The 25,060-nt window shown below is 40.8% G+C and overlaps 1 protein-coding gene across 1 annotated transcript in view; it reads left to right on the plus strand.

Annotated features, from left to right (window-relative positions):
* PTPN13 (protein tyrosine phosphatase non-receptor type 13) overlaps positions 1-25,060 on the plus strand; it is a gene marked incomplete at its 3' end in the record, with an annotated part of 651,945 nt that overhangs the window by 509,355 nt on the left and 117,530 nt on the right. Inside the window, 2 exon segments of the mRNA XM_030190609.1 lie at positions 5,090-5,383; positions 22,302-22,488. Of these exon segments, the coding sequence (XP_030046469.1) occupies positions 5,090-5,383; positions 22,302-22,488 (481 nt within the window).

Consider the following 25,060-nt stretch of genomic DNA (forward strand, 5'->3'; position numbering starts at 1 on the left):
TTTAAAGGTTATTTGTTCTTTGTTGTCATATGAAAACAATAGATTCATATATTGATATATTTTGAATTTGTGATGGTGTATTGGACTAGTTTTTGTACTTTCCCCTTAGCATACTTTTTCATCTCAGTACCATCTGCTCTCCATATTAATTACAATGCTAACTCAGCCATTCTGCAGCTGTTGCAAAACTTTTTAAAGGTAAGTTCAGCCTTACTTTTGGCTTAAGGCACTGTGCAACTCCTAGTACTTTGGGATAGGATTCCACATATCATTTATCTGCAGAAGATTACTATGAAGAGGTCTCTGTTCCTTAAGACCATCTTCTCCCTCTGAGGACGATGTTTGGTCTTCACTGGATCTAGTCACTACACTTAGAGGCCTGGATGATGAAACATCTACCACAGGTTCTCCATATCTATGTACAGTAATTCCCCAATACCTCCATAATCTTTCCCAGCTTATTCCTGTTCCTGAACACAAGCCTCCCGGTCAGCAGGAGGATTCTTCTTAACCAAAATTTCTCCTGAACCTAATAAAAATCTCTGTCTGTAATTCCTACAAAAACCCCACAAGCTCAGAGTGATTTTCAATCTATCCTGAAGGTTATGAAATTGCCTAAGGAATCCCTATGTCTGCCTGTTGACCATGGTTTGCTAGATTTGCATGTTGAGATCTAGAAGCCACTTTTGTCAGTACAAGCAGTCTGTGAATGAATGAATGAATGAATGAATGATTAGAATTGAAATATAAAATCTTCTCTGCTGTTGGCCATGATACTCAAGCTTCCTTAACAGTCTGTAGTCTCTGAATCTTCCATCAAAAAACCCAAAACAGCCAGACCCAACACCAGTATGCCTCCTGGCAAGGATCTTAGAATTCTAGATATTGTAGGTAGGAAGACTTACCAGAGTTTGATCACACTAAAGATCCTCACTCTTCAGATCCAGATGCTTCATTTTCACCACATCTTGATAAAACAGTCTTCTGTTGTCGCCTCCATCCAAGAATATGTATTTCTTCTGGCTAAAGTTACCTGTGGTGATTGTTTTTTTTAATCTTCAGTAGTAGCTATCTCAGCACAAAGAATAGCTTGGCTGCTACCTCAACAAACAAGGAAGGTCAAGGTTATATTCTCTTTGTCAGGAAGCTCTAGCCATATGAAATTATGCCTGTTCCCTAAGAATCACACTTCAAGCTATATATGTTCCAGACAAGGTAAATTATCTAGTAGATTCCCTCAGTCAGCAGACCCACACGAATGTCCAAGAACCAGTCAGAGCTCTATTCTCTGTTCTTTAAATAGGAGACTCCAAAGGTTGATTTCTCTGCTTCTCAAGACAACAAGAAGCCCTCTCTTCTGTTCTATGATGCTTTTGCTCTAAACTGGGGACAAAATCTCATGTATGCATTCCCACCCATTCCACTTATCTTCCATATCCTTCAGATAATAATGTGAGACATGGCTCATGTCATTCTTATTGCCCTAGCTAGCCCAGACAGGTATGGTTTTCTCCATTCCTACACCTGTTGCTAGCTGTATGTCAACCAGTTCCACTGGGAAATCATCTTTTTCTTCTCACACACAGCTATGGCCAACTTCTTCACCACAGCCTGCAATCCCTGCACCTCGCAGTTTGGATACTGAAGGCTAATGATTGCTTACCTTCCAGTGACCCAAGGTATACAGGTTATCATTTTTGCATCAATAAAGTGTTCCACTAAAATGTCTTACAGTTCCAAGTGAAGAACGTTTTCTTTCTGGGTCAAAAGAAGTATCATAAATCATGCTTATTCCCCTATACCACAGGCCTTAGACTACCTCCATTTGTCCAATTCAGGTCTTCAAACCATTTCAGTTCACTGTCTTGCTACCTTACCTGCTTATTATGACAAAACGGAGAAAAACCATTTCTCTCCATATTTTGGTCTCTTGATTCGTGAAAGAACTTTTTTACATGTTAAACCTCTATTCTGTAAACCAGTAACTACTTGGGACCTCAGTGTTGTTCTTGCTCAGTTTCTTCAAGCTCCCTTGGGACTAGCATCCCTCAAATATCTTATGTGCTAAACTTTTTTTTCTTACAGTAATCACATCATCTGGAAGGGATTAGTGAACTACAAGCATTAGTCCACTGTAATCCATACCACTCAGTCTGCTCACAACAAAGTCATTCTTTGTATGCATCCCAAATTTCTTCCCAAAGTTGTCTCTGACTTTCATATCAATCGATCCATTGTTCTGCTGATGATCTTTCAAAAACTGTATTTAACAGAAGCTGAATGGAATTGCATTCTTTGGATCGTCATACAACTTTGTTTTGTTACTTAAAAGCTACTGCATCTTATCGAATGTCTCAACTTTTTGTCCCCTATAATCTACATAAACCAGAATAGTCAGTGTCCACACAGCCTTCATCCAGTATAGATAGAAGTTTATAAAAGTCACAATTTACACATGTACTTCATGAAATATGTATGTACACACATACTTTATGTGCAAACATTTACGACTGCTCCCTAGCAGACATAAATATTCACAGCTTCAATCTAGGCACAATCTAGTTTACCCTTAGTATTTTTATAAAGATACATACCTGTAATGGGCCATGTGCCTTTATAAAATAAGCACCTACGTGGCCTTCGCACACATGTATTTATTTATTTTTATTCAAAAGCAGTTTAACTGAGCAGCAGAAGCTCCTGGCCAATTAATCACTTAGCGACCCTTTTACTAAGCTGCAGTAGGACTATCGCACGAGTAGCACATGCCACATCGACACTACCGCCTGGGTAGCGCGGGCACCTGGTGGTAATTTCGAAGTTAGTGCGCGCTATTTCCCACGGTAGAAAATATTTTTCTAATTCCTACCATGGGGGGGGGGGGGCGTCCCTGGAGGTAATTGGCAGCATGGCCACATTAGCACGCACTAACTGATTACCACATGAGTAATGCTTGAGCCCTTACCGCTAGGTCAGTGTGTGGCAGTAAATACTCAGACAGTAAACAGCCACATGCTACTTTTAATTTTAGTGCACAGCCATTTACCAGCTTACCAAAAAAAAAACCTTTTCCCAGCCGCAGTAAAAAAAAAAATAGCCTAGCGCGCACCAAATTCACATGCCCAGACTACCGCAGGCCACTTTTTACTGCAGCTTAGTAAAAGAGCCTCTTAACTAGTTAGTACTAACTGCCAAACACAAAGTAACTGGTCTGGGGGCGGAGTCACAATTATGTAGTTAAGTGGTGATAATTCAGCCCTTAACTGCCTAAGTTAACAGGACAAATTGGGCTTCACAAAACACAGTCCTAGCTTTATCCAGTTTTGCTTAGGCATTGAATATCCAGACATAACACCACTGGCTGCCAAAAATGAGCTGACCACTGCCAGCTGAATATTTACTCCAAAACTACATATAACTATCTGCCAGCAATTATCTTGTATAATTGAGCAGGTGATGTACCAGCTCTTTGAACTTTCTTTGAACTTTTCTGCCAGAGATCTTTAGCTTCAAGAGAGCCTATAGGTAGTAGCTGATACAATAAGTAAGTTATTAAATACATAATTGGGGTGCATTTAGAATTTAGCCTATTTATTCCTGTCTTATGAAGCATATGTCCCTTTTATAAAGTACTTTCGTTGATCAATTCCCAACAATGCATATAAACTCACATAACAAAGTTACACTTGCTCTGAGGTAGTCGTGACCAGAGCTGTGGAGTCAGAGTTGGAAGCAATTGTGGGTGGAGTTGGATTGGAGTTGGTAAAAATGTACTGACTTCAACTCCAGCTTCAAAATAAAAACTTATGACAATATAATATATGGTAAATTTAGCATATATTTGTCCTAGACCTAAAGTTATATTTACCAGGTACTTTAGATCCAGAACAAAAAATATAAAGCCTAATAACAGTCGGAGTCAGACAGTAGAAAAATAGAGGAGTCTGAGTCTAAGGGGTGGTGTACACACTCCACAGCACTGAGTGTTCATATGTACCTCACATTTCCCCCATCCCTCCCCAGTGCTCCCAAACACTTACATTTAGAACTCCTACATGTCGTCTGAATAAAAGTATGCACATTATTATCACCACTCATGCTTTTATGCATGTATAACCTCGATACAATTTTAAAAGAGCAATTTCCTGCACATAAACAGTTTATAAGATAACCCCATGTATGTACACGTTTTCACCTTTAAAGAGGATGGTTAGAGCTTAGTACTAGGAGTCAGATGTTCATGGGTTTAAGTCATGATTCAGCTCTGTTAACATCTGATATGAACATAGGTCATTTTAGCTCAACCCGCCTGCCTTATGGGTCATTTTAACTCAACCCACTTGCCTCACGAGTCACCATCAAACTCTTTTTTTTTTTTTTTTCATGTAGCAAAGTAACTGCCTTTTGGCTGCTCTGTTTGGCCAGGTCATCTCCTTTCTTTCCTGTGTTTCACAAGAGTTCATTGTACCAGTGTTTTATACCCCTTCATTGCCTATAGGGTTTGTTTGTGACCCCTGAGGCAGGCGGGTTGTGCCGCTGAAATACAGACCGCGTCGGGTCTTTCTATTGGTACTGTGAATAAAGTGATATTAAGCTACATCTCCTGTGTTGGATCATCTTTTTGGCCAGCCTCTACTTTCTTCTGTTTGTGCTTCTGTCCAGTAGAGATTCTTCCTGTTTGCTGTGCCTGTATTTGGTTTCCAGATAATTCACTCACTACCTCCATATAAGATTGATCTATTTTTATTAAAATGCTTAAATTTGTAGAATCCTCTTTCCAAAAAAACACTTCAGGTTGTGAACAAGTAATTAAAAAAAATATGCAAAAATCAAAAACAACAATAAAATTAAGACATTAAAGTCATACAAGTATTGTACAGATATGATTGCAACGAATGATAAAATGAGGTCTATAATTTTTTATGTTTAATTTTATTTCAGTCATATTTAAGTATGCTGAATGGATATCATACTTTTTAAAGATAACACATGTCTTTTGGTGCAGAGTCCCTTGAATTCCCCCACGAAACCACTTCCAGAAATCAATTTCAAAAGTGTGAGACCTGTTCATTCACTGCAAGAGGATCAGAGGAGGAGAGCCCAAGTGAAATGATGATGTCACCGATAAGAACAAAAAGCGGATGAAATCCCCCTCTAGGAGAGACAGCTACAGTGACAGTAGTGGAACTGGCGAAGAAGATTTAATTGCCACACCAACTGAGGTTACAAGCCCTGTCTGGAGCTCAGCGCTCTACCAAACTCCGGGCAGCATACTGGCTCATTCTCAAAGTCAATATGAAACCATTAGCAGCCAGGAAGAGACCATTCGAACTAGCTACTATACTCCTCACCAGTCTCCCAGTAAACCAGAATTTGAGGACAGGTAAGTTACATGTAATTTTCAAGTCAGGTATGGTGAAGTTTCTTAATTTCTGTGACTCTTTAGATTCATAAATCATATAATTTGAAGCATCTAATTCAGATGTTTCTAATTGTATGCATATTCAGCGATGCTATCCGTTTAGGTAGCACCATTGAATATCCATGTATAACTTCTAGCATCAAAATCGAACATTCAAAGTCATACCTACTATTTGTGTGGCCTACCTAGACATTTCCTGCTTCCTTGTCAGATGGATAATTTGGGACATATAGGGGCATCTCTATAACTGGGTGCCACAATTTAGGTGCCCACGTTGCACAAGCTGTGAGCCTAAGAACACTTATGCATGTAGATATTTATATAGAATACTAGTTTAAGTCCACAGCAACGTGCCATGGATATCCCCAAGCTCTAGTCCAGTGGTTCCCAAACCTGGTCCTGGAGGCACCCCAGCCAGTCAGGTTTTCAGGATACCCATAATGAATATTCATGAGTGAGATTTGCAAACAGTGAAGGTAATGCATGCAAATCTCTCATGAATATTCATTGTGGGTATCCTGAAAACTTGACTTGCTGGGGGAGCCTCCAGGACCAGGTTTTGGAACCACTGCTCTAGTCTATAACATGCGTGCCTGCATTTCATAGTGTGCAGTTCAAAAGGGGGTGTGACCATGGGTGGGTCAGGGACATTCCTAAAAATTAGGTACATTGTTATAGAATACTGGATTTGCGCATCTAACTTCCATCAGTTGAGCGTGAGTCTTTACATCAGCTTTTAACAGGAGTAAGGGCTCGTGCCCAAAGTTAGGTGCGAAAAATGCACTAAACCAGTATTCTGTAAAGGGTGCTGTCAGTAGAGTGCCCTTTACAGAGTACTAGCCTAGCATGGATTTTAAGTGCTTAATTTTGGGTGCCATTTACTGAATCTAGCCCTATGTGCCCAGATCTGTGGCTGGCTTATGTGGGCACGCCTAACTGTGGCACTTCTGCACATAATTTCAGTATTCTGTGGGTCATAGGTGTTAATGTTGGACCTGCCCATGCTTCCCCCCTGTGAACACCCCTGTTGCATTTATGCACTAAGAAATTTGCACTCTGAAATTATAGAATAGTGTTTAGCATTTGTATATAAGTATTCTATACATTTAAACACCCTTTTATAGAATCCAAAATTCTCCATCTATCCCCTGCAAATATTTTTTAAAAAACCCTTAAACACCCAGTACCACTGCCTGCCACTTAAGTGCTTTTCAGTTTTGGCCTCTCTAGTTTTATATTAGTGATTTAATGAAAAGGGGTTGCTTCAGGATTGTTAAGTTCAGATATTCATATGAAGATGAGAAATGATCAACATAAGAAGGTGCCAATTTTTTTTAGTCTGCTACAAAAGTAATAATGATTTAGAATTTTATTGCATTAGCGTTCTTCAAGTGAAGATGATAAAAATTTTCACAAAGCCAGAAACAGTAGCCGGGCAGTAGTTCCAAATGGACCCGCGTTGGACTCGCCTTAGTAAAATGGCCCCTAAGTCTTTTTAGCTGAAAATTCGGGAGTCCTACAAGTGTAGAGTTACTGTAGTTGAGTTTGGAAATGATGAAGCATGAAGCAGAGTGTGTAAGGAGGCAAAGTCAAAGTATGAACAATTAGAATGGAGTCAATGAAGAGAGCAGAAACCTGATTTGAGAACAGAAGAGATATGTTAGGCAAAGGATAGTTGTAAGTCTAGTATGATACTGCTAAGTGTTTTGATATTTTCATTCTTAATTTCTCAACGTTCTGGCTACAGGTTTAGCAACCTGATATATCTATTCTCTAGACTTTATTACTTATTGCTTAATTAATTTGTCCTGTAAATCTGTATTGTGGTGTACTTCTCTGTTTTTTAACCCAGACCCCAAGAAGACAAAAACAAAACAAAAAAACTTTTTCTCCCTCTCTGCCTAGCTCTGACAGTAAGTGAGCATAGGCTTTTCAAACTGTTTCTTGTCCTTTACCCTGCTAACTCTAGCTGTAGCATTCTAACTTTGGCTATATACTGTGGACAAATTCTGCCAGGTTTATTTTCCATTGCTAGTCCTAAATAAAAAAGCAGCTTTAAACTTATAACTGGCTTATTTTGCATTTACATTGCAGAGACTGCTATAATTATTGGGACTATTTAGATTTAAGGAGAAAAGTTAGTTTTTAGCTGAATTTGACTGAATTTGATTATTTTAGCAAACTGTCATTACTTGCCCCAGAACCTTTTTGATAGAGGGCTATGCCGACTCACTGGGACTTATTAGTCCCTCCTAACCTCCCAGGGTTTTTCTGCTCATATATAGACAAACCAAAAGTCATTAACATTACTCCCTCCGCAGGGTTTTCTAGTCATATATAGACAACCCAAAAATCATTAACTTTACTCCTCAGTCATACACAGGCAATCTTACAGATTGTTAGCCGTATCATAGTACACCTATTCATACCCATTCCAACCAATCAAGATGACTTTTATTCTGTGTAATAATTGTGGTACTTTAGTTCCAAGGCACACCATCTGGAGGCTTAAAGCTTGCCTATCTGTTTTAAGCTTGCTAGTATAAAACAGGAGCTCAGCAAACTAAAGCAGGAATTGGATGCAATTAAAGCAGCTTCTATCACTGCACAGAGTTATACCAATTTCTCACTACTGCCTCAAAGAATAAATGAGTTACAGTAGGCTCAGATATACTACAACATGTGGCACAGAAGCATCCACCCTCACAATTGTTACCCCTACAGAATTATTTTGCTCCATTAAAGCACTGTGATGCTCCAGAAAGTAGAACTGAGGTGGAGCAAAAAGCAATGAAGGTGTCCCAAGAGAAAAGACCCCTCTCCCCAGCACTAATAAGGAATCGCAAACCATAAAACTGTTGCTGCTAGGGGATTCTACTATCAGAGGCATTAACTTTGAAACACAGTTCAAGGGGTCCAGCAATATGAAATGTCTTTCAGGCTCTTCAGCTATCAGGTATACTAGACAAATACTGACTGTAATCAGAGAAGAAACTAAGGAATCTAACACTGATGTTGTTATCCGCCTGGAAACAAATGACCTGGCTAATAATACCCCGCTTGCAATGCAGAGAGCTTTTCAGGAGCTGGGGGAGGGGGTTAAAACATTTGGTACAAAAGGTAGCTTTTTCTGAAGTACTACCTACATTTGTAAAGGAAGAGAAACGTTTACAAATTACCGAGAATTTCAATATTTGGCTCAAAGCCTGGTGTCATCAGAAAGGTTTTAGGTACATAGGAGGATGGGGCAATACATGGAAAAACAAACGACTATATTGTAATGATGGACTGCATCTCACTGTGGCAGGAAAAAAAATCCTTGGAGAGAAATTCAGACAATTTGCATCTAGGCATTTAACCTAGAAGGTGGAGGTGGCATATGGAGGCAGGTCAATTCCAGTGGTCACCCCCAGTTAAAGACAAGGTGTGACAGTAGCAAAGAGAACAATGAAAACGACTACCTTAGCAAACCACTTCTTACCAACACAGCAGGAAGTGAGACTAAAGAAAAAAACTAAACAAAAGATGAGACTGCCACTAAAATGTAGCTGGAAAGTGATGACTACAAATGCTCAGAGTCTAAGCAACCAAGTTCATGATCTGAAAGCCCTGATATTAGATGCAGATTTAGACGTTGTTGCTATCACGGAGAAATGGTTGAATGATTTCCATGAATGGGATTCAAACATGCCAGGCTACAATGTATTTAGGAAGGATAGAGATGGTCATAAAGGTGGAGGAGTAGCTCTGTATGTGAGAAACAATATCACAGCAACTGAGGGGCATGGGGAAAGGAGGAAGTGATATGGATCACCTTGAAAAGAAATGATGGAACCTCTGTCCACATGTGTTGTCTACAGACCTCTGACACAATCAGAGGAACTAGATAAAGATCTGGTTACAGATATCCAAAAACTGGGCAAGAAAAGAGAGATGGTGCTGCTGGGAGATTTCAACCTCCCAGATATGGATTGAAAAGTTCCATCTGCGGAATCAGAAATAAATAGAGATATCGTGGATGCCTTTCAAAGTGCTCTGCTCAGACAAATGGTGACAGAACCCATGAGGAAAGGAGTGACGCTGGATCTGGTGTTCACAAATTGGGAAAGTGTGTCTAATGTCCAAGAGGCTGCCCACCTGGGCAGCAGTGATCATCAAACAGTTTGGTTTGACATAACAGCCAAAGTGGAGAGTAGTAGCCGCTCAAAACTCAGTCCTGGATTTCAAACATGTTGACTTTAGTAAAATGGGGGATTATCTGAAGGAAGAGCTGATGGGCTGAGAAGACATATGAGAAGTGGAAAGGCAGTGATCCAGGCTGAAAGGAGCTATAAATATGGCTAACCTTTATGTAAGGAGAGTAAATAAAAGCAAGAGAAAAAGGAAACCGATATCGTTCTCCAAGCAAGTGGCTGAGAAAATATAGGCTAAAGAGTTGACATTCATAAAATACAGAAAAACTCAAGAAGAGGAACACAGAGAGGAATACCAGATGAAACTGAAAGAAGCCAAGAGAGATATACATCTGGCAAAAGCGCAAACGGAAGAACAAATGGCTAGAAATGTAAGGAGGGAGCAACAAGAATTTTTTTCAGGTATAGTAGTGAAAGGAGGAAGACTAAAAATGGAATTGTGAGACTGAAAGATGCTGTGAACCACTATGTGGAGAATGATGAGGAAAAACAAACATGATGAACAAATACTTCTGTGTTCACGAAAGAAAATCCTGGAGAAGGACCTTGATTGACTGGCAAAGGTGAATATGAGAATATAGTGGATATATCACCGTTGACGGAAGAAAGTTTTTATGAACAACTTGAAAAATTGAAGGTGGACAAAGCTATGGGACCGGACGGGTTCTATCCCAGGATATTGCGGGATTTCATAGAGGTTCTGGTGGGTCCTCTTAAAATTTTGTTTAATAAATCCTTGGAGATGGGGGAGGTTCCTTAGGATTGAAGAAGAGCAGATGTGGTCCCTCTTCACAAAATGGTGACAGAGAAGAAGCTGGAAACTACAGGCCGTTATGCCTCACTTCGGTTATTGGAAAAGTAATGGAAGCGATGCTGAAGGAAAGGATAGTGAATTTCCTGGTAGCCAGTAGGTTACAAGGTCTGAGACAACATGGTTTTACCAAAGGTAAATCATGCCAAACAAATCTGATTTTATTCTTTGACTGGGTGACCAGAGAATTGGGTTGAGGATGTGCACTAGATGTAATCTACTTAGATTTCAGCAAAGCTTTTGACACAGTTCCTCATAGGAGGCTCTTGAGTATTGACAGGCTGAAGTTAGGACCCAAAGTGGTGAACTAGATTAGGAATGGTTGACAGACAGACGCCAGAGGGTGGTGATTAATGGAATTCACTCAGAGGAAGGAAAGGTGAGTAGTGGAGTGCCTCAAGGATTGGGGCCAATTCTGTCCAGTATATTTGTGAGCGGCTGCGGAAGTTAGAAGAATGGTCTAATGTTTGGCAATTAAAATTTAAAGGAAAGAATTGCAAAGTGGTGCACTTGGGGAGTAGAAATCCAAGGGCGACATATGTGCTAGGCGGTGAGAGGCTGATATGCACAGACAGGGAGAGTGATCTTGGGATGATAGTGGAGACAAAACAGTGTGACAAGGCGTGGCTGTACCCAGATGGATGGATGCTAAGCTGTATATAGAGAGGTGTAACCAGCAAAAGAAAGAAGGTGTTGTTGCCCCTGTACAAGTCATTGGTGAGGCCCCACCTGGAGTATTGTGTTCAGTTTTGGAGGCCATATCTTGCTAAAGATGTAAGAAGACTTGAAGCGGTCCAGAGGAAGGTGACAAGAATGATATGGAGCTGTGCCAAAAGATATATGAGAAGAGACTGGAAGACCTCAATATGTATACCCTAGAGGAAAGGAGGAACAGGGGAGCAGTGGCGTTCCTAGGGGGGCTGACACCCGGGGCGGATCGCCGATGCGCCCCGCCCCCCCTGGTGCAGCGCAACCACACCCCCCCCCGGCGAAAGAACCCCCCCCCCCCCGGGTGCACGCCGCTGGGGGGGGGTGCAGCGTGCCGGTCAGCTTCCTTCGTTTCCATGCTCCCTCTGCCCTGGAACAGGGGAGATATGATACAGACTTTTAAATACTTGAAAGGTATTAATATAGAAACAAATATTTTCCAGAGAAGGGAAAGCAGTAAAACTAAAGGACATGAAGTGAGGTTGTGGGGTGGTAGACTTAGGAGTAGTGTCAGAAAATTCTCTTTGACAGGGTGGTGGATGCCTGGAGTGACCTCCTGAGGTAGGTGGTGGAAAATAAAACTGGCGGAATTCAAAAAGTCATGGGATGAGTACAGAGGATCTCAAATTAGAACATAAATGATATAAAAAACATAACTTAAAGGGTTGCATATGTGTTTGCAAGTCAAATGGTGCTTAGATGGCAACTCTGGCTGCAACAGCTATGGCCAGTGCTGGGCTGGCTTGTACGGTGTGACTCCCGCATATGGCAATCCGGTTTACAGTGGACTGGAGAGAGCTTTGACAGAAACTCCAGTGGTTTGGAATGTGAGGACAGTGCTGGGCAGACTTTCACAGTTTTTGTCCCACAAATGACAAGACGGATTTGGATAGGCTGGAGTGGGATTTGACAGCAACTCCAGTAGATGGAACATAAGGACAGAGCCAGGCAGACTTCTATAGGCTATGTCCCAGAAACACCAAAGAAAGACCATGATCAAGTAAATAATATCACGTTCATTGTTGATTTAAGTCTTGAATTGCTAATGAATGTGACTGTTCGGCAGACTGGATGGATTTGGATAAGCTGGAGCGGGCTTTGACAACAACTTCATTAGGTGGAACATAAGGACAGAGACGGGCGAATTTATATAGTCTATGTCCCAGAAACTCCAAAGAAAGACCATGATCAAGTAAATAATATTACGTTCATTGTTGATTTAAATCTTGAATTGATAATGAATGTGACTGTTGGGCAGACTGGAAGGACCATTCAGGTCTTTATCTGCTATCTGCTGTCATGTACTATGTTACAGAGATAGCAAAAAGAGTTGACTAGAAGAACAGATTGATTGAAAAGGGTCAGAGGAATTGCTGGAATAGGAAAAGAGCCAGTGATCCAACATGCAATGATCTTGTCTGGGTTAAGGACCAATCTGTGAACAGTAAGCCATGACAGTGCAGAGTTGCTTTAGAAAGATCAATCTGGTATGGGGGAAAAAAGGGAAAACCAGGAGAATGTCTGCATAGATATAAAAGTTGACATTAAAATCTTGAAGAAGAGAAGCAGGTGGACTGAGGAAAGTATTAAATAGAAGGGGGAAAGAACAGAACCCTGGGGGACACCATATTGTAGAGATGTGTGTTCCAAAATTGTGGACCCCAGTGACAGAAAATGTGCGATCTGATAAGAAAGAAGATAACCAGGCCAATCAGTGTCAGAAATACCTACCTCAGTGAGACGGCAAAGCAGGAGACAATGATTAGTAACGTTAAATTTTGAGGATAGATCAAGTGAAATTTTGTGTTTATCAAGACTAGAGTGAAGATTACTAACTAGATTAGTTAGTACAGATTCGGTAAAATGATGACTACGAAATCCCACTTGGCGATGATGAAAAATTAGAGTGTCTTCAGAAAAGGAATAAAGATGGGAATAAACAATTCATTCTAGTAGTTTAGATAGAAAACACAGATTAGAAATAGGATGATAATGGGATCTGATGGGTTGAGATTAGATTTCTTTAGGATTGGGCATACTAACAAACGTTTCCAACTCATGGGAGCAAATCCCGAAGACAACTTTTGTTCACCATTTGAATTATACTAGGGGGAAGATCATGAGAAGGAATAGAATACCACCTGGGGGGGGAGGCAAAAGGTAAGTTTGGTGTTGGAAATGTTCAGTTTCAGAGCAGACATAGTTAGATTTGGGAATGAGGAGATAGAAGAAGTAAAAGTAAGGATTGATCAGTCTATAGAAGAAGAAGAGCACTCTTGTAAAGAGGTAGAATCAACAGCGGATTGTGGAAGTGAAGCAACAAGTGTAGAGACCTGTGTCAAGATGGCTGCAAGGGCATCAAAGAGGAAGTAGAATCAGGCTGTTTCGTGGTCAGATTTGATACAAGTTTTAAAATAGTTTTAGTGGGGTTATCCGGTGTCTTGAAGAGCTCCAAGAAAAATTATTTCTTTGCTTTACTCAGTTCAATGTTATAGATGCGCAATTGTTTACAGAGACGGAGTGCTTCGGGTATGGCGTTTAACCCAAAATCATCACTTCTGTACCTTCGCTTAAAAAGACTTAAAGTTGGATTATACCAGGAGGATTTAGGATGAGTATGAGTTGTAGAAGACCCAGGTTGAGGTTGTAGGTAGGACTCGGTAGTCTGTGGAGAACCAGCTGGAAACTTGATTGTCAGGGGAAAGAGAAGAGAAAGAGATGGATAGATTAGAAGAAAGTGGGGCGCATGTGGAAGAGTCCAGTGTGTGAATCTGAGAAAAAGAATCTCTGGATGAGAGAGTGTTTGGAATTGAGACTTTCTTACTAACAGTCTGATGGGAAGAAAAGGTATGGGGCTTAAAGCAGAACGGTTCGCATATGCACAGCCTCTGCACTACAACCTCCATTGGCTACCTGTACAGGAACGTATCACTTTTAAAATCTGTGCTTTAACCCATAAAATTATCTATGGGCTTGCCCCGGACTATGTGCTCAACTTGATTGATCTTCCACTAAGGAATTCTGTGCCTGCTGCACGGTCATATCTTCAACTACATTTTCCTAACTGCAAGGGCATCAAATACAAGATGATTTTTTCCTCTTCTTTCCGCTATTGTTGCCCAAAATTCTGGAACGCACTGCCGAAGCATCTAAAAATGCAAATGGACCACATCCTCTTCAAGAAATTGCTGAAAACTTACCTCTTTGTTAAAACGTGCTCTCCTAGTTACTCTGCTGATTAATATTCCCCAATACATTCCCCATCTTGCCTAGTTTTCCACTGTTAGTTAATGCTCCCCTTGTATAACCTTTAGTCGCTTTATCTGTACCTTCATAATTTGTAATTTTCCTAATTTTCTGTAAGCGACTTTGTGCCTGCATGTGTGGGAAAATATGGGATACAAATGAACCATAAATAAATAAATAAATAGATAAGAAAGTGGCCGGACCATGGTAAAGGAACACTTGAGAACTTTTCAAGAGAGAAAGTGGCACAGTCATTAGAAAAGGCCAGATCAAGAGTATGACCAGCAACATGTGTGGCAAAGTGAACCGATTGTGATAGACCTAAGTCAGAGATCAGGGAAAGGAAAAAGGTAGATCTGGGAGAAAAAGAATCAATGTGAATATTAGTCACCTAAAATCTAAGTCTGTCCTATTCAGAGGAAATTGAGGGTGGACGATAAAAAGCAACTAAATAAAGAGAAAATGGGCAGTGATATGGATACCTGTCACGGTTGTGCCCAGGTCCCTGGCTCGCAGTCACCTCAGTCCCCGGGGTTTAGACCTGGGGAATGCTGCGAAGTGATGGTTTACCATTTACCGTGTGCCAGAAGATCTTCCAACTCTCCAGATTGTTTTGGGAGTTTTTTGGAACCAAGCAGCACCCATACCTGGTGAACTCCTTTGTGACCTGCCTTTATTAACCACCTGGTAAGGTTCTTAGTTGCCTTGCAACAGGGTTCTTCAGAGGCGTTCCTTTGGTGTGAAGTGTTGCAGTGCCTTTGTGCTTTTCGTGTTGGTGACTTTTATTCTGCTTGTTTTTTTGGGACTATTCTTCTGCCTGCCACCTGCCCAGACCCGGATTGTTTATTGGACTATTCTTCTGCCTGCCGCCTGCCCAGACCCGGATTGTTTATTGGACTATTCTTCTGTCTACAGCCTGCCCAGACCCGGATTGTTTATTGGACTATTCTTCTGTCTACAGCCTGCCTTGACCTGGCTTGTTTCTGGATTGTTTGTTTGCCTGCTGTTTTTCCTGGAACCCAGGGTGTTTCTAGTGTTCCTGTTAATTTTCAGCCTACTGCTGTGTCCTGCCTTGTCCTGCAAGTCCTACCGGCCGCCTGAAGCCCAGAGCTCAACTCTTGGTGAAAGGTGCCAAGTGTAGGTGAAGCCTTACTCCAGTCCACTGTGTTCCAGTTCCGGTCTGCCTTATCTGGTGTTGGGGTGATTCTCCTGCCGCTGCTGCTCCTCGGCAGTGGCCCAAGGGCTCACAAACCCAGGTTCCTGCTGTGTATACGTGACAATAGCAAGAATTTCTGAATAGCCGAAATGAAGAGGGGATATTTCCAGAGCAGTAAAGAATTGCAATGCCTCCACTACATTTAGAGGACCAAGAAGTGTAAAATGACTGAAAGAAGGTTGAGATTCATAAAGACATGAATCTTCTCCAGGACGTAACCATGTCTCAGTGAGACAAAACAAATCAAGATTAAAATTGAGAAAAGGGTCATGTTTGTTCTTAAAGAGTGACAGTTAAGAAGACCAAAAGGAAAGGAATGCAAAATAGGAGCTGGAGGGGCTGTAGCAATAGTGGTGCAGTAAGACAGATGTTGAAAGGAAGGTTGAGGAAAGGGAAAAGTAGGCAAAAAATAACTGGAAGAACACTGGCTCCAAATAGAGGATGTAGGGTAAGCAGAAAAGTCAGTGTTACAGCTGATATAAGAGCTAAAGCGGAGTGCAGACACCCAAAACTCAAAGTACTGGATTTCAAACATGCTGACTTCATCAAAATGAAGGAGTACCTAAAGAAAGAGCTGATGGGATATTAACCTAATTTATTTAACCTAATGATGATACCCCTAGCCAAGCTATTAGACAATCAGAATCTCAACCCATACATATATGCAGATGATGTTACGATTTACATCCCATTCAAACATGACCTAAAGGAAATCAATGACAAAATCAACCAAAGCTTCCAAATCATGCACTCCTGGGCAGATGCATTTCAGCTAAAACTCAATGCAGAAAAAACACAATGTCTTATACTCACGTCACAACACAATACAAAGAAGTTCACCACCATAACCACCCCAAACTTCTCCCTCCCCGTCTCAAACAACCTGAAAATTCTAGGAGTTACGATTGCGAAATCTCACACTTGAAAATCACGTGAAGAATACAACTAAGAAAATGTTCCACTCCATGTCGAAACTCAAAAGAGTAAAACCCTTCTTCCCAAGGGCCATCTTTCGGAACCTGGTACAGTCATTGGTATTAAGTCACGTGGACTATTGAAATGCACTTTACGCTGGCTGTAAAGAACAGACCATCAAGAAACTTCAAACAGCCCAGAATACCGCAGCCAGACTCATATTTGGAAAAACAAAATATGAAAGTGCAAAACCCCTAAGAAAGAATCTACACTGGCTCTCTCTTAAAGAACGTATCACGTTCAAGATCTACACGATAGTTCATAAAATCATTTACAGAGATGCCCCGACTTACATGCTAGACCTCGTGGACCTACCACCCAGAAATGCTAAAAGATCTTCCCAAACCTTTCTTAACATACACTTCCCCTAGCTGTAAAGGATTAAAATACAAACTAAAGCATGCGACCAGCTTTTCCTATATGAGTACGCATCTATGGAATGCACTTCCAACTCACTTGAAAGCGATCCACGAATTAAGTAACTTCCGCAAATCTCTGAAAACCTCTCTTTAATAAGGCCTACCACGAAAACTCAAAACTAACCAAACCACAACACCTATCCACCTTTATCAGAATGTATCTTTCTATAACTGCTTGACCAATTCCTCTTGTTTTCCTTAACTTCTTTGTAACACCAATTGTATTCTCGACCCTGTTATGGCGACACCATATAAGGTATTTTTTAAGCCACATTGAGCCTGCAAATAGGTGGGAAAATGTGGGATACAAATGCAATAAATAAATAAATAAAATAGAAGAAGTGGAAGGGCTGTGGTCCAAGCTGAAAGGAGCTGCTATTATGGTGACAGAGCTTTATGAAAGGAAAGGAAACAGAAGCAAGAGAAAAAGGAAACCTGTATGATTTTCCAAATAAGTGGCTGAAAAAATAAAAGACAAAAGAAGCAGCATTCAAGAAATTCAGAAGAACGAAACAAGAGGAACATAGACAAGATTACCGACTAGAACTCAAAGAAACAAAGAGGGAAATATAGGTAGCAAATGCACAGACAGAAGAAAAAGTGGCTAAAGATGTTAAAAGAGGTGACAAAGACTTTTTTTCAGGTATGTTGGAGAAAGGAGGAAGACTAGAAATTAAATTGTAAGATTGAAAACTGCTGACTGACGCTATGTGGAGGGTGATGAGAAAAAAGCAGATGTGCTAAACAAATACTTATGTGTTCATGGAGGAAAATCCTGGAGAAGGACCACAGTAGGCTACTGAGGGTATATATGAAAATGGAGTAGATATCACATCGTTCACAGAAGAAATTGTAAATGAAGAACTGGAAAAACTAAAGGTAGACAAAGCCTTGGGGTCAGATGAGATACATCCAAGAATATTGAGGGAGCAGTGAAATCCTGACAGGTTCTCGAGGATTTATTTAATAGATCCTTTGAGACAGGAGATGTTCGCAGAATTGGAGACAAACAGATGTGGTACCACTTCACAAAAGTGGAGACAGGGTAGACATGAGAAACTCTACAGCCTGGTAAGCCCTACTTCAGTAGCTGGAACTAATGAACACACTGCTGAAAGAAAATATAGTGGGGTTGAGGGATCCGAGGCAGCACGATTTTCCCAAAGGAAAATCATGCCAAACAAGTCAGACTTCTTTAACTGGGTAATCAGAGAAGAGAGCTGGATAGTAGACACGTGTTGATAGGGTCTATTTGGATTTCAGCAAAGCTTTTTTTTTTTTTTTTTTTACAGTTCTTCACAGGAGACTCATGAGTAAGCTGAGTGGAATATAGTAACATAGTAAATGATGGCAGATAAAGACCTGTACGGTCCATCCAGTCTGCCCAACAAGACAAACTCATTTATCTTGAATGAAGTTAGGATCCCAAGTGGTGAACTGGATTGGAAACTGGTTGACCGACAGAGGGTGATGACAAATGGAATCCACTCAGAGGAAAGAAAGGTGAGAAGTAGAGTGCCTCAAGGTTCAGAACTAGGACCAATTCTCTCTAATATATTTGTGAGCAACATTGCCAAAGGGTTAAAAGGAAAAGTTTGCCTTTTTACAGATGACATGAACATTACCAACAGAGTGACTACCCCAGAGGGAGTAGAAAGCATGAGAAGAGATCTCAGCAATTAGAAGAACGGTCTAATGTGTCACAGTTCAAATTTAATGTGAAGAAGTGCAGAGTGATACACTTGGATTGCATAAATCCAAAGGAGATGTATGAGATTGGAGGCAAGAGTCTTATAAGCACAGCTCATGTGACAAGATGGTGGCTGTAGCCAGAAGGATGCTAGGCTGTATAGAGAGAGTTATAACCACCAGAGAAAGGAAGTGTTGATGCCCCTGTACAAGTCACCAGTGAGGACTCACTTGGAGTATTGCATTCAGTTTTGCAGGCCACGTCTTACTAAGTACATAAAAAGACATTAAGTGGTTCAGAGAAAATTGACAAAAATGATGTGGGGTTTGCATCAAAAGACCTACAAGAAGAGACTTGAGGACCTGGATATGTATACCCTAGATAAAAAGAGGGAGGGGTGAAATGATACAGTTTAAATGTTTGAAAGGTATTAATATGGAGAAAGGTAAGCAGTAAAACTAGAGGACATAAATGGAGCTTATAGGAGGTCGACTTAAGAGTAATGTTAGGAAGTACTTTTTCATGGAGAAGGATGATGGATGCCTGGAATGCCCTCCTGTGGGATGTGGTGGAGATGAAAACGATATCCGAATTCAAGAATGCATGGGATAAACGTAAAGGATTCCTATATGGAAATATAAGGGACTCAAAACTACTTAGCTGTGCTTAAGTGGCAAATCCAGTAGTTCAGAAATAAGGCTAGTGGCGGGCAGACTTCTACAGCCTGTGCCCTGAAAATGGCAAGGACAGCTCAAGATCATGATTACATATTTTGTCATATACTAGTGGTTTATCTTGTTGGGGAGACTGGATGGACCATACATGTTATCTGCCATTATGTAACTATGTTACTATGTAAATACAGTTCTATGAAAACGTTTGCGAACACCTTACGGTACTGTAGAGTTCAACAAAATGTACACTCAATACCTAAACCCAGATGAGAGAGAGAACCTTATTAAAAAGCTTGTATAAAATGATATTTTTATAATTTAGTCAACCAAAATATTTAACAGTATCATTCAGTAAATAGTGGCACCTCTTTAAGCAGTAATAATTTCAACTTAACCTTTCCTGTAAGGGTTGATCAGTTTCTTACTTCACCCTTGACGAATTTTGGCCCATTTATGTAGACCTGTTTCAGCTCTTTGGCATTTGAAGCCTTCTTTGCATGAACAGCTTGCTTCAGATCTTGTCTTAAAATTTAAGTTGGATTTAAGTCAGAACATTGATTTGGCCAAACTGAAACAAAAAACCCCTTCTTTCTTTGAGACTGAGCTGAAAGTGGATTACAGTAGGGTAACAACCATAAACTTTCAGGTAACCAACTATAGAATAACTGAAGAAGAGATTTCATGTTTTGGATTAGGCAATCAAAGGCACTGCCTAAATCCTAGCGAATTGTTGTGGCAAGACCTGAAGTGAACTGTTGATGCAAAGAAACCCTTAGATGTCACAGAGCTGAAACAATTCTGTATGGAAGAATGGGTCAAACATCCTCAAGCGTGATATGGGAGACTGAAGAGCAGATTGGCAGTCTTCAGATGAGTAAATGGGGCTTTAGGAAGGGAGGAGAAACAGAAATGAGTGTCATTAGTCCCAGAGAGGACCTTGATCTTGCTTTAGTTCATGGGAAGACTTTGGGAGAAGTGATCCTTACTCTTTCCTGTAGTCTTCAGTTGGACAGGGGGAGATTGGAGCCCCTGCCAGAGCGCACAGTACTGGTGGTAATGTATCAGGACTATCTCCTTCAAAACACCTAATTTAACTTCCATTTTACTAAAGACATCTCACCCTTTAGTAAATCAGACATTATCAAAGCAATTCTGTAACCAAGGTACTCACAGTATGCACATGTTATGTTCATAAATGTGTAGAATAGTAGCATTTAGGTGCATAAGTGTGCACATAAGTGCTATCCTGCAAACATCCACTTAACTTACATAGTATGTATTTTCAAGTGGAGCATGAGCAGGGCATAGACAGTGCTCCCACTTATGTCTCTTATATCTTTATAAACTAGGCTCCTACCATGTTCCCTGAGGGTACCTAATTGGAGGCACCTTGTTATATAGAATTGCCCCTGAAGGAGTAAGCACCACTCTATTGTAAACTTAATTCTTTATTATCCACTGATTTCAAACCAGAACTGGATAAAACCCAACTCTCTATACTCAACTGCCTCAGTTACTCTACCACGAATGAACTTTAACGCAATACCACTCTCTCTCTCTCATTCCGAATATGAACTCTTTATACTTGACTGCTTAATCTACTTTGTCAATCATGAACTTTAATGCAATACCACCTTGTATTTCTCATTCCAGAAATGGCGATCGCCATTATGGAACAAAGTAAGCCACATTGAGCCTGTAAATAGGTGGGAAAATGCGGGATACAAATGCAACAAATACATTTTAGAAAGTGTTTTCCACATGTGAAATGTATGTGCATGAATAGCAGAATGTACCAGTTATTTTATAAAATACATAAGTACATATATTTACACTTCAGAGCAGGTGCAAATTTGTATATCAGAATTTGTTCATTATTGGAATTAGCTCTAGGAGTCTATTTTATAATGACAAAGAGTTTCCTTTGTTGTCTTTATAAAATAGGCTTTTTGGACTGCTCATGTAAGGGTTATTTTATAGCTGCTTGCATTGGTGAAAATAAATACACATGTAATTTTCATGCCATGGATTTTTGTTGATTTTCAAAATAGAAGTCTTGTCATGATCTCATTTTGAAAATTATCCCAGGAAAAATATCCACACACATGTACGTGTGCTGATTTGGGTAGGTGCTTTTTCTGAATGACATACAGCCATACTTTTGAAAACTGGAAAGGTTGCACATAGTTCCAGATGCTGTCCTAACCCTATCTGCAGGAAGGCCTCCCATATACATCCAGCACAAATGTGCACAAAATGACACTGTGCACATACTTATATCCACATGAAGAGTGATTTTAAAAAGGTTACCTAGGTTGGGAGAGCAAGTGGGTGCCTGTTTTGTACATATTTTAAGAAGACATCTAATTGTCTTTGTGTCTTTATAAAATTGCTCCATGAAAGCAACCTAAATCACAGCAAAAAATAAAGTTATGGACATTTACATCTGCTTGGAAACAGCCATGAATTCACAGATAAAGAAATGCATAAATCCTGTCTCTGCTGGTGCTCCACCCATAATCCACTGCCAAAATGACCCACTCCCAAGTCAACTAAAAACTACGTGTTTTTGTCATTGCATGTATTTTTATGCAAGGGAGTAGTATTATAAGCACACTATACATGAATATATTTGTATATACGCACAAAAAGCCTGTAGAAAATAGCAACCATATAGGGCAGGTAACTTTATAGCAGCCCATTATTTTACCTAGAAATAGCCTTGAAAATTGCTCTTCAAATCAACAGATAACGCCTGCATTAAAACTGATCTTTAATGTTGGTTAACGATCAGTTTGTAAGTAACTAAAAAAAAAAAACAAGAAATCCAGTGTGTGTACTTTTCTGAAGTCAGTATTATATACACGCTTGCTGAACATTGTAAGCTGAATTTGAGAACACTGTCTTCACTTTTTAAAGTTGCCACGCTATTTATTCCATTTTGCAGTAACCCTCCTTCTCCATTGCCATTGGATATGACGCCAGAGCAGCATTGCAAATCACAACTTCAGTTTACTTCACCTAGTCAACTGGATGATACCTACTTCAGTACTGCTTCTCAATCTGTCCCACACCAAGCTGTGATGTTCCCGGTGCTCAACCAGTGTGAAAAAGAAACTGAAGAATTTGAACCAGTAAGTGATCTGTTAGGGATATTAAAGGTCACAGAGAAAAAGGAGAATAAAATTGCTATGCTATTTTAAAACAGCAATGTTAACAAAATAATAGGTAAAGTAAGATATTCAGATGACGCTGAACCATCAAAATCATTAAGAGAGTAGTTATTTAAAAGACTTGAGCATATGGGACAGCATTTTACAAACTTAAAAGGCATTTATAAAATTACCCCAGGATATACATACCTAAAAGTTTGTAATAGGAACATTTGGAGGGTAGTTCTATAACAATGTGCCTATATTTAGGTGCAAAGAAGGCACCCATTTGGAGCCTAGTCAATAAAGAAAAGCATTGTTTACTTTTCTTCTTAGAATACTAGCATGGCAGAGCAAATACGTGCCTATATTTTAGGGGTGACCACTTACACCAGCCATAGAGGTGGTGTAAAAAAATGCATAAATTATAGTATTCTGTAGTTTAAAGTGTAACTGTGCACCCTGTCCATCCTTTACTAGACTCCACCCATGTGTATGCCCACCTTCAAACTACATGCCATCACATTTAGGTGCCAATTTGTAGAAGAGTTTGTAGCCAAAGTGTATGTTCACCCCTAAGTGCATATATGTCAGTATTCTGCTCACTTTGGCATGTTCTTTGCACTAAAAATAGATGCACTGTTAAAGAATTACCCTCATAGAGAGCAGTTCTGTAAAGGTGCTTCTTTTGCTTCTATGAAGGAAATTAGGCACCTACTTTCCTTTATAGAATACTATGCGTAACCAGTTATATGCACATGTATGTTTTTAGGCACGAGCTCTTACGCAGATCATAGAGCTGATGTAAATGCTTGTGCCTAGATTGGTTAAAAAGCACATCCAAATCATAGTATTCTATAATTGACGCACATAAGTGTGAGCCCTGCCCATACTCCACCCATGTGTATACCCAGTGCATTTTTTCTAGCAAAAAAGGTGCCGGTACTCAAATGCCAGGCCACCCTTCAGAGGTGGGATGATCACTGAGGGACCCACCCCAGAATAGCCAGGCCCCCTGCAACCAGTCACAGAATCTATGACAAGGCAGAATTGATGTGTAGAGCCTGAGCTCTTTCATTAAAATCTTGAGGACCATGGGTCAATTTTAGCAGACATTGGAAAAGGTGCCAGTACTCAGTACCCCCTCAAAAAAAGCCTCGTGTATACCAACCTTCAAACTATACGCCAGCACGTTTAGGTGCCATCTGATAGAATAGTGCATAGCTGGAATATTGGCATTTACGCAGATATATGCTGGTATTCTGATCATTTATGTGCACTCTTGACACCTAGGTTTTGGCACCCTCTTTGTAGAATTGCCCCCTAAGGAGGTAATTCTGTAAGGGTGTTAAGAACACACCAATTTGGAGTCTATTCTAAATTAGGTGCCTGCTTTCCTGTCGTGTCCCCTACCTCAACGCACGCGGCGTCCTCGGGCAGCATGAGGAACTGCTGCACATGCTGCTGGTTCCCTCGGGCTTGCGCTTTTCAGCGTTTTCGTGCCGCAGGGTCTCTCGCGTTGCCTGGCTCCTGGCTTGCTTGGGATTCTCCGCCCCACCTCCTGTCCCACGAGGGATTGGACGCTCCGGCAGTCTGTTCCCTTGGCTCTTCTTCACCTGGCCAATCGGTGGCTTCCTCTCCTGTTGTCTTCCTTTGCACCTCTCCGATGGGTCTCCCAGTTGTTTCCCTCCTCCTGCTCTTTATCCTATGGCAGCACCCCTTCACCTTGCTGGTTCTGTTTACGTCAGACGCCAGCACTTTATCAGCTGATCTCCTCCTGGTCTCCATGCTTTGGCTTCTACTCTGGTAGGTCTTGTTTACTCTACTGTGTGTTTTGCCCCCATTTGCCTGCCTTTTGACCCAGTGTGTTCCTGACTACTCTCTGTGCCTGCTGCCTGCCTTTTGACCCAACGTGTTCCTGTCTACTCTCTGTGCCTGCTGTCTGCCTTTTGACCCAACGTGTTCCTGTCTACTCTCTGTGCCTGCTGCCTGCCTTTGTCCAGTGCGTTCCTAACTACTCTCTGTCCCAGCTGTCTGCCGATTACCCGCTGGTCTCCTGTAGGATCCAGAACCCAGGTCTTTTCTGCCTCTTGGCTTCTCTTCCTCTCGGCCCCTGCCCTCTGAAGTCCTTTCGGCCGCCCGCATCTAGGGGCTCAACCTCTGGGGAACGATTGTCATCGCAGGTGAAGTATCAGGGTTGCCTGACCGCCGAGGCAGGACCAGGAAGGACTCACGAGTCTGACATTTCCTTTGTAGAATACTAGTATAAGGGTCCAAGAATACACCCATATTTTAAGCACAGTGACTTACACCCGCTGTAGAGCTGCACCTAGATTGCAAAAGAACTCGCATAGATTATAAGTATTTATAATCTACATGCACATTTGTGAGTTTCACTCATCCTCTTCCCATATGATCACCCTTATATGTTTTCATAATACACACATAAATTACTAGAATACCAGCATTTACAAATGTTCTTGCCACCTAAAACTAGGCAACTCCTGTAAGTTCTTAATTCTATAGCAGGGTGCCTAGGGAGAATGTCCAAAAA

This window comes from Microcaecilia unicolor, chromosome 2 (assembly GCF_901765095.1).
Source record: "Microcaecilia unicolor chromosome 2, aMicUni1.1, whole genome shotgun sequence".
NCBI lineage: Eukaryota > Metazoa > Chordata > Amphibia > Gymnophiona > Siphonopidae > Microcaecilia > Microcaecilia unicolor.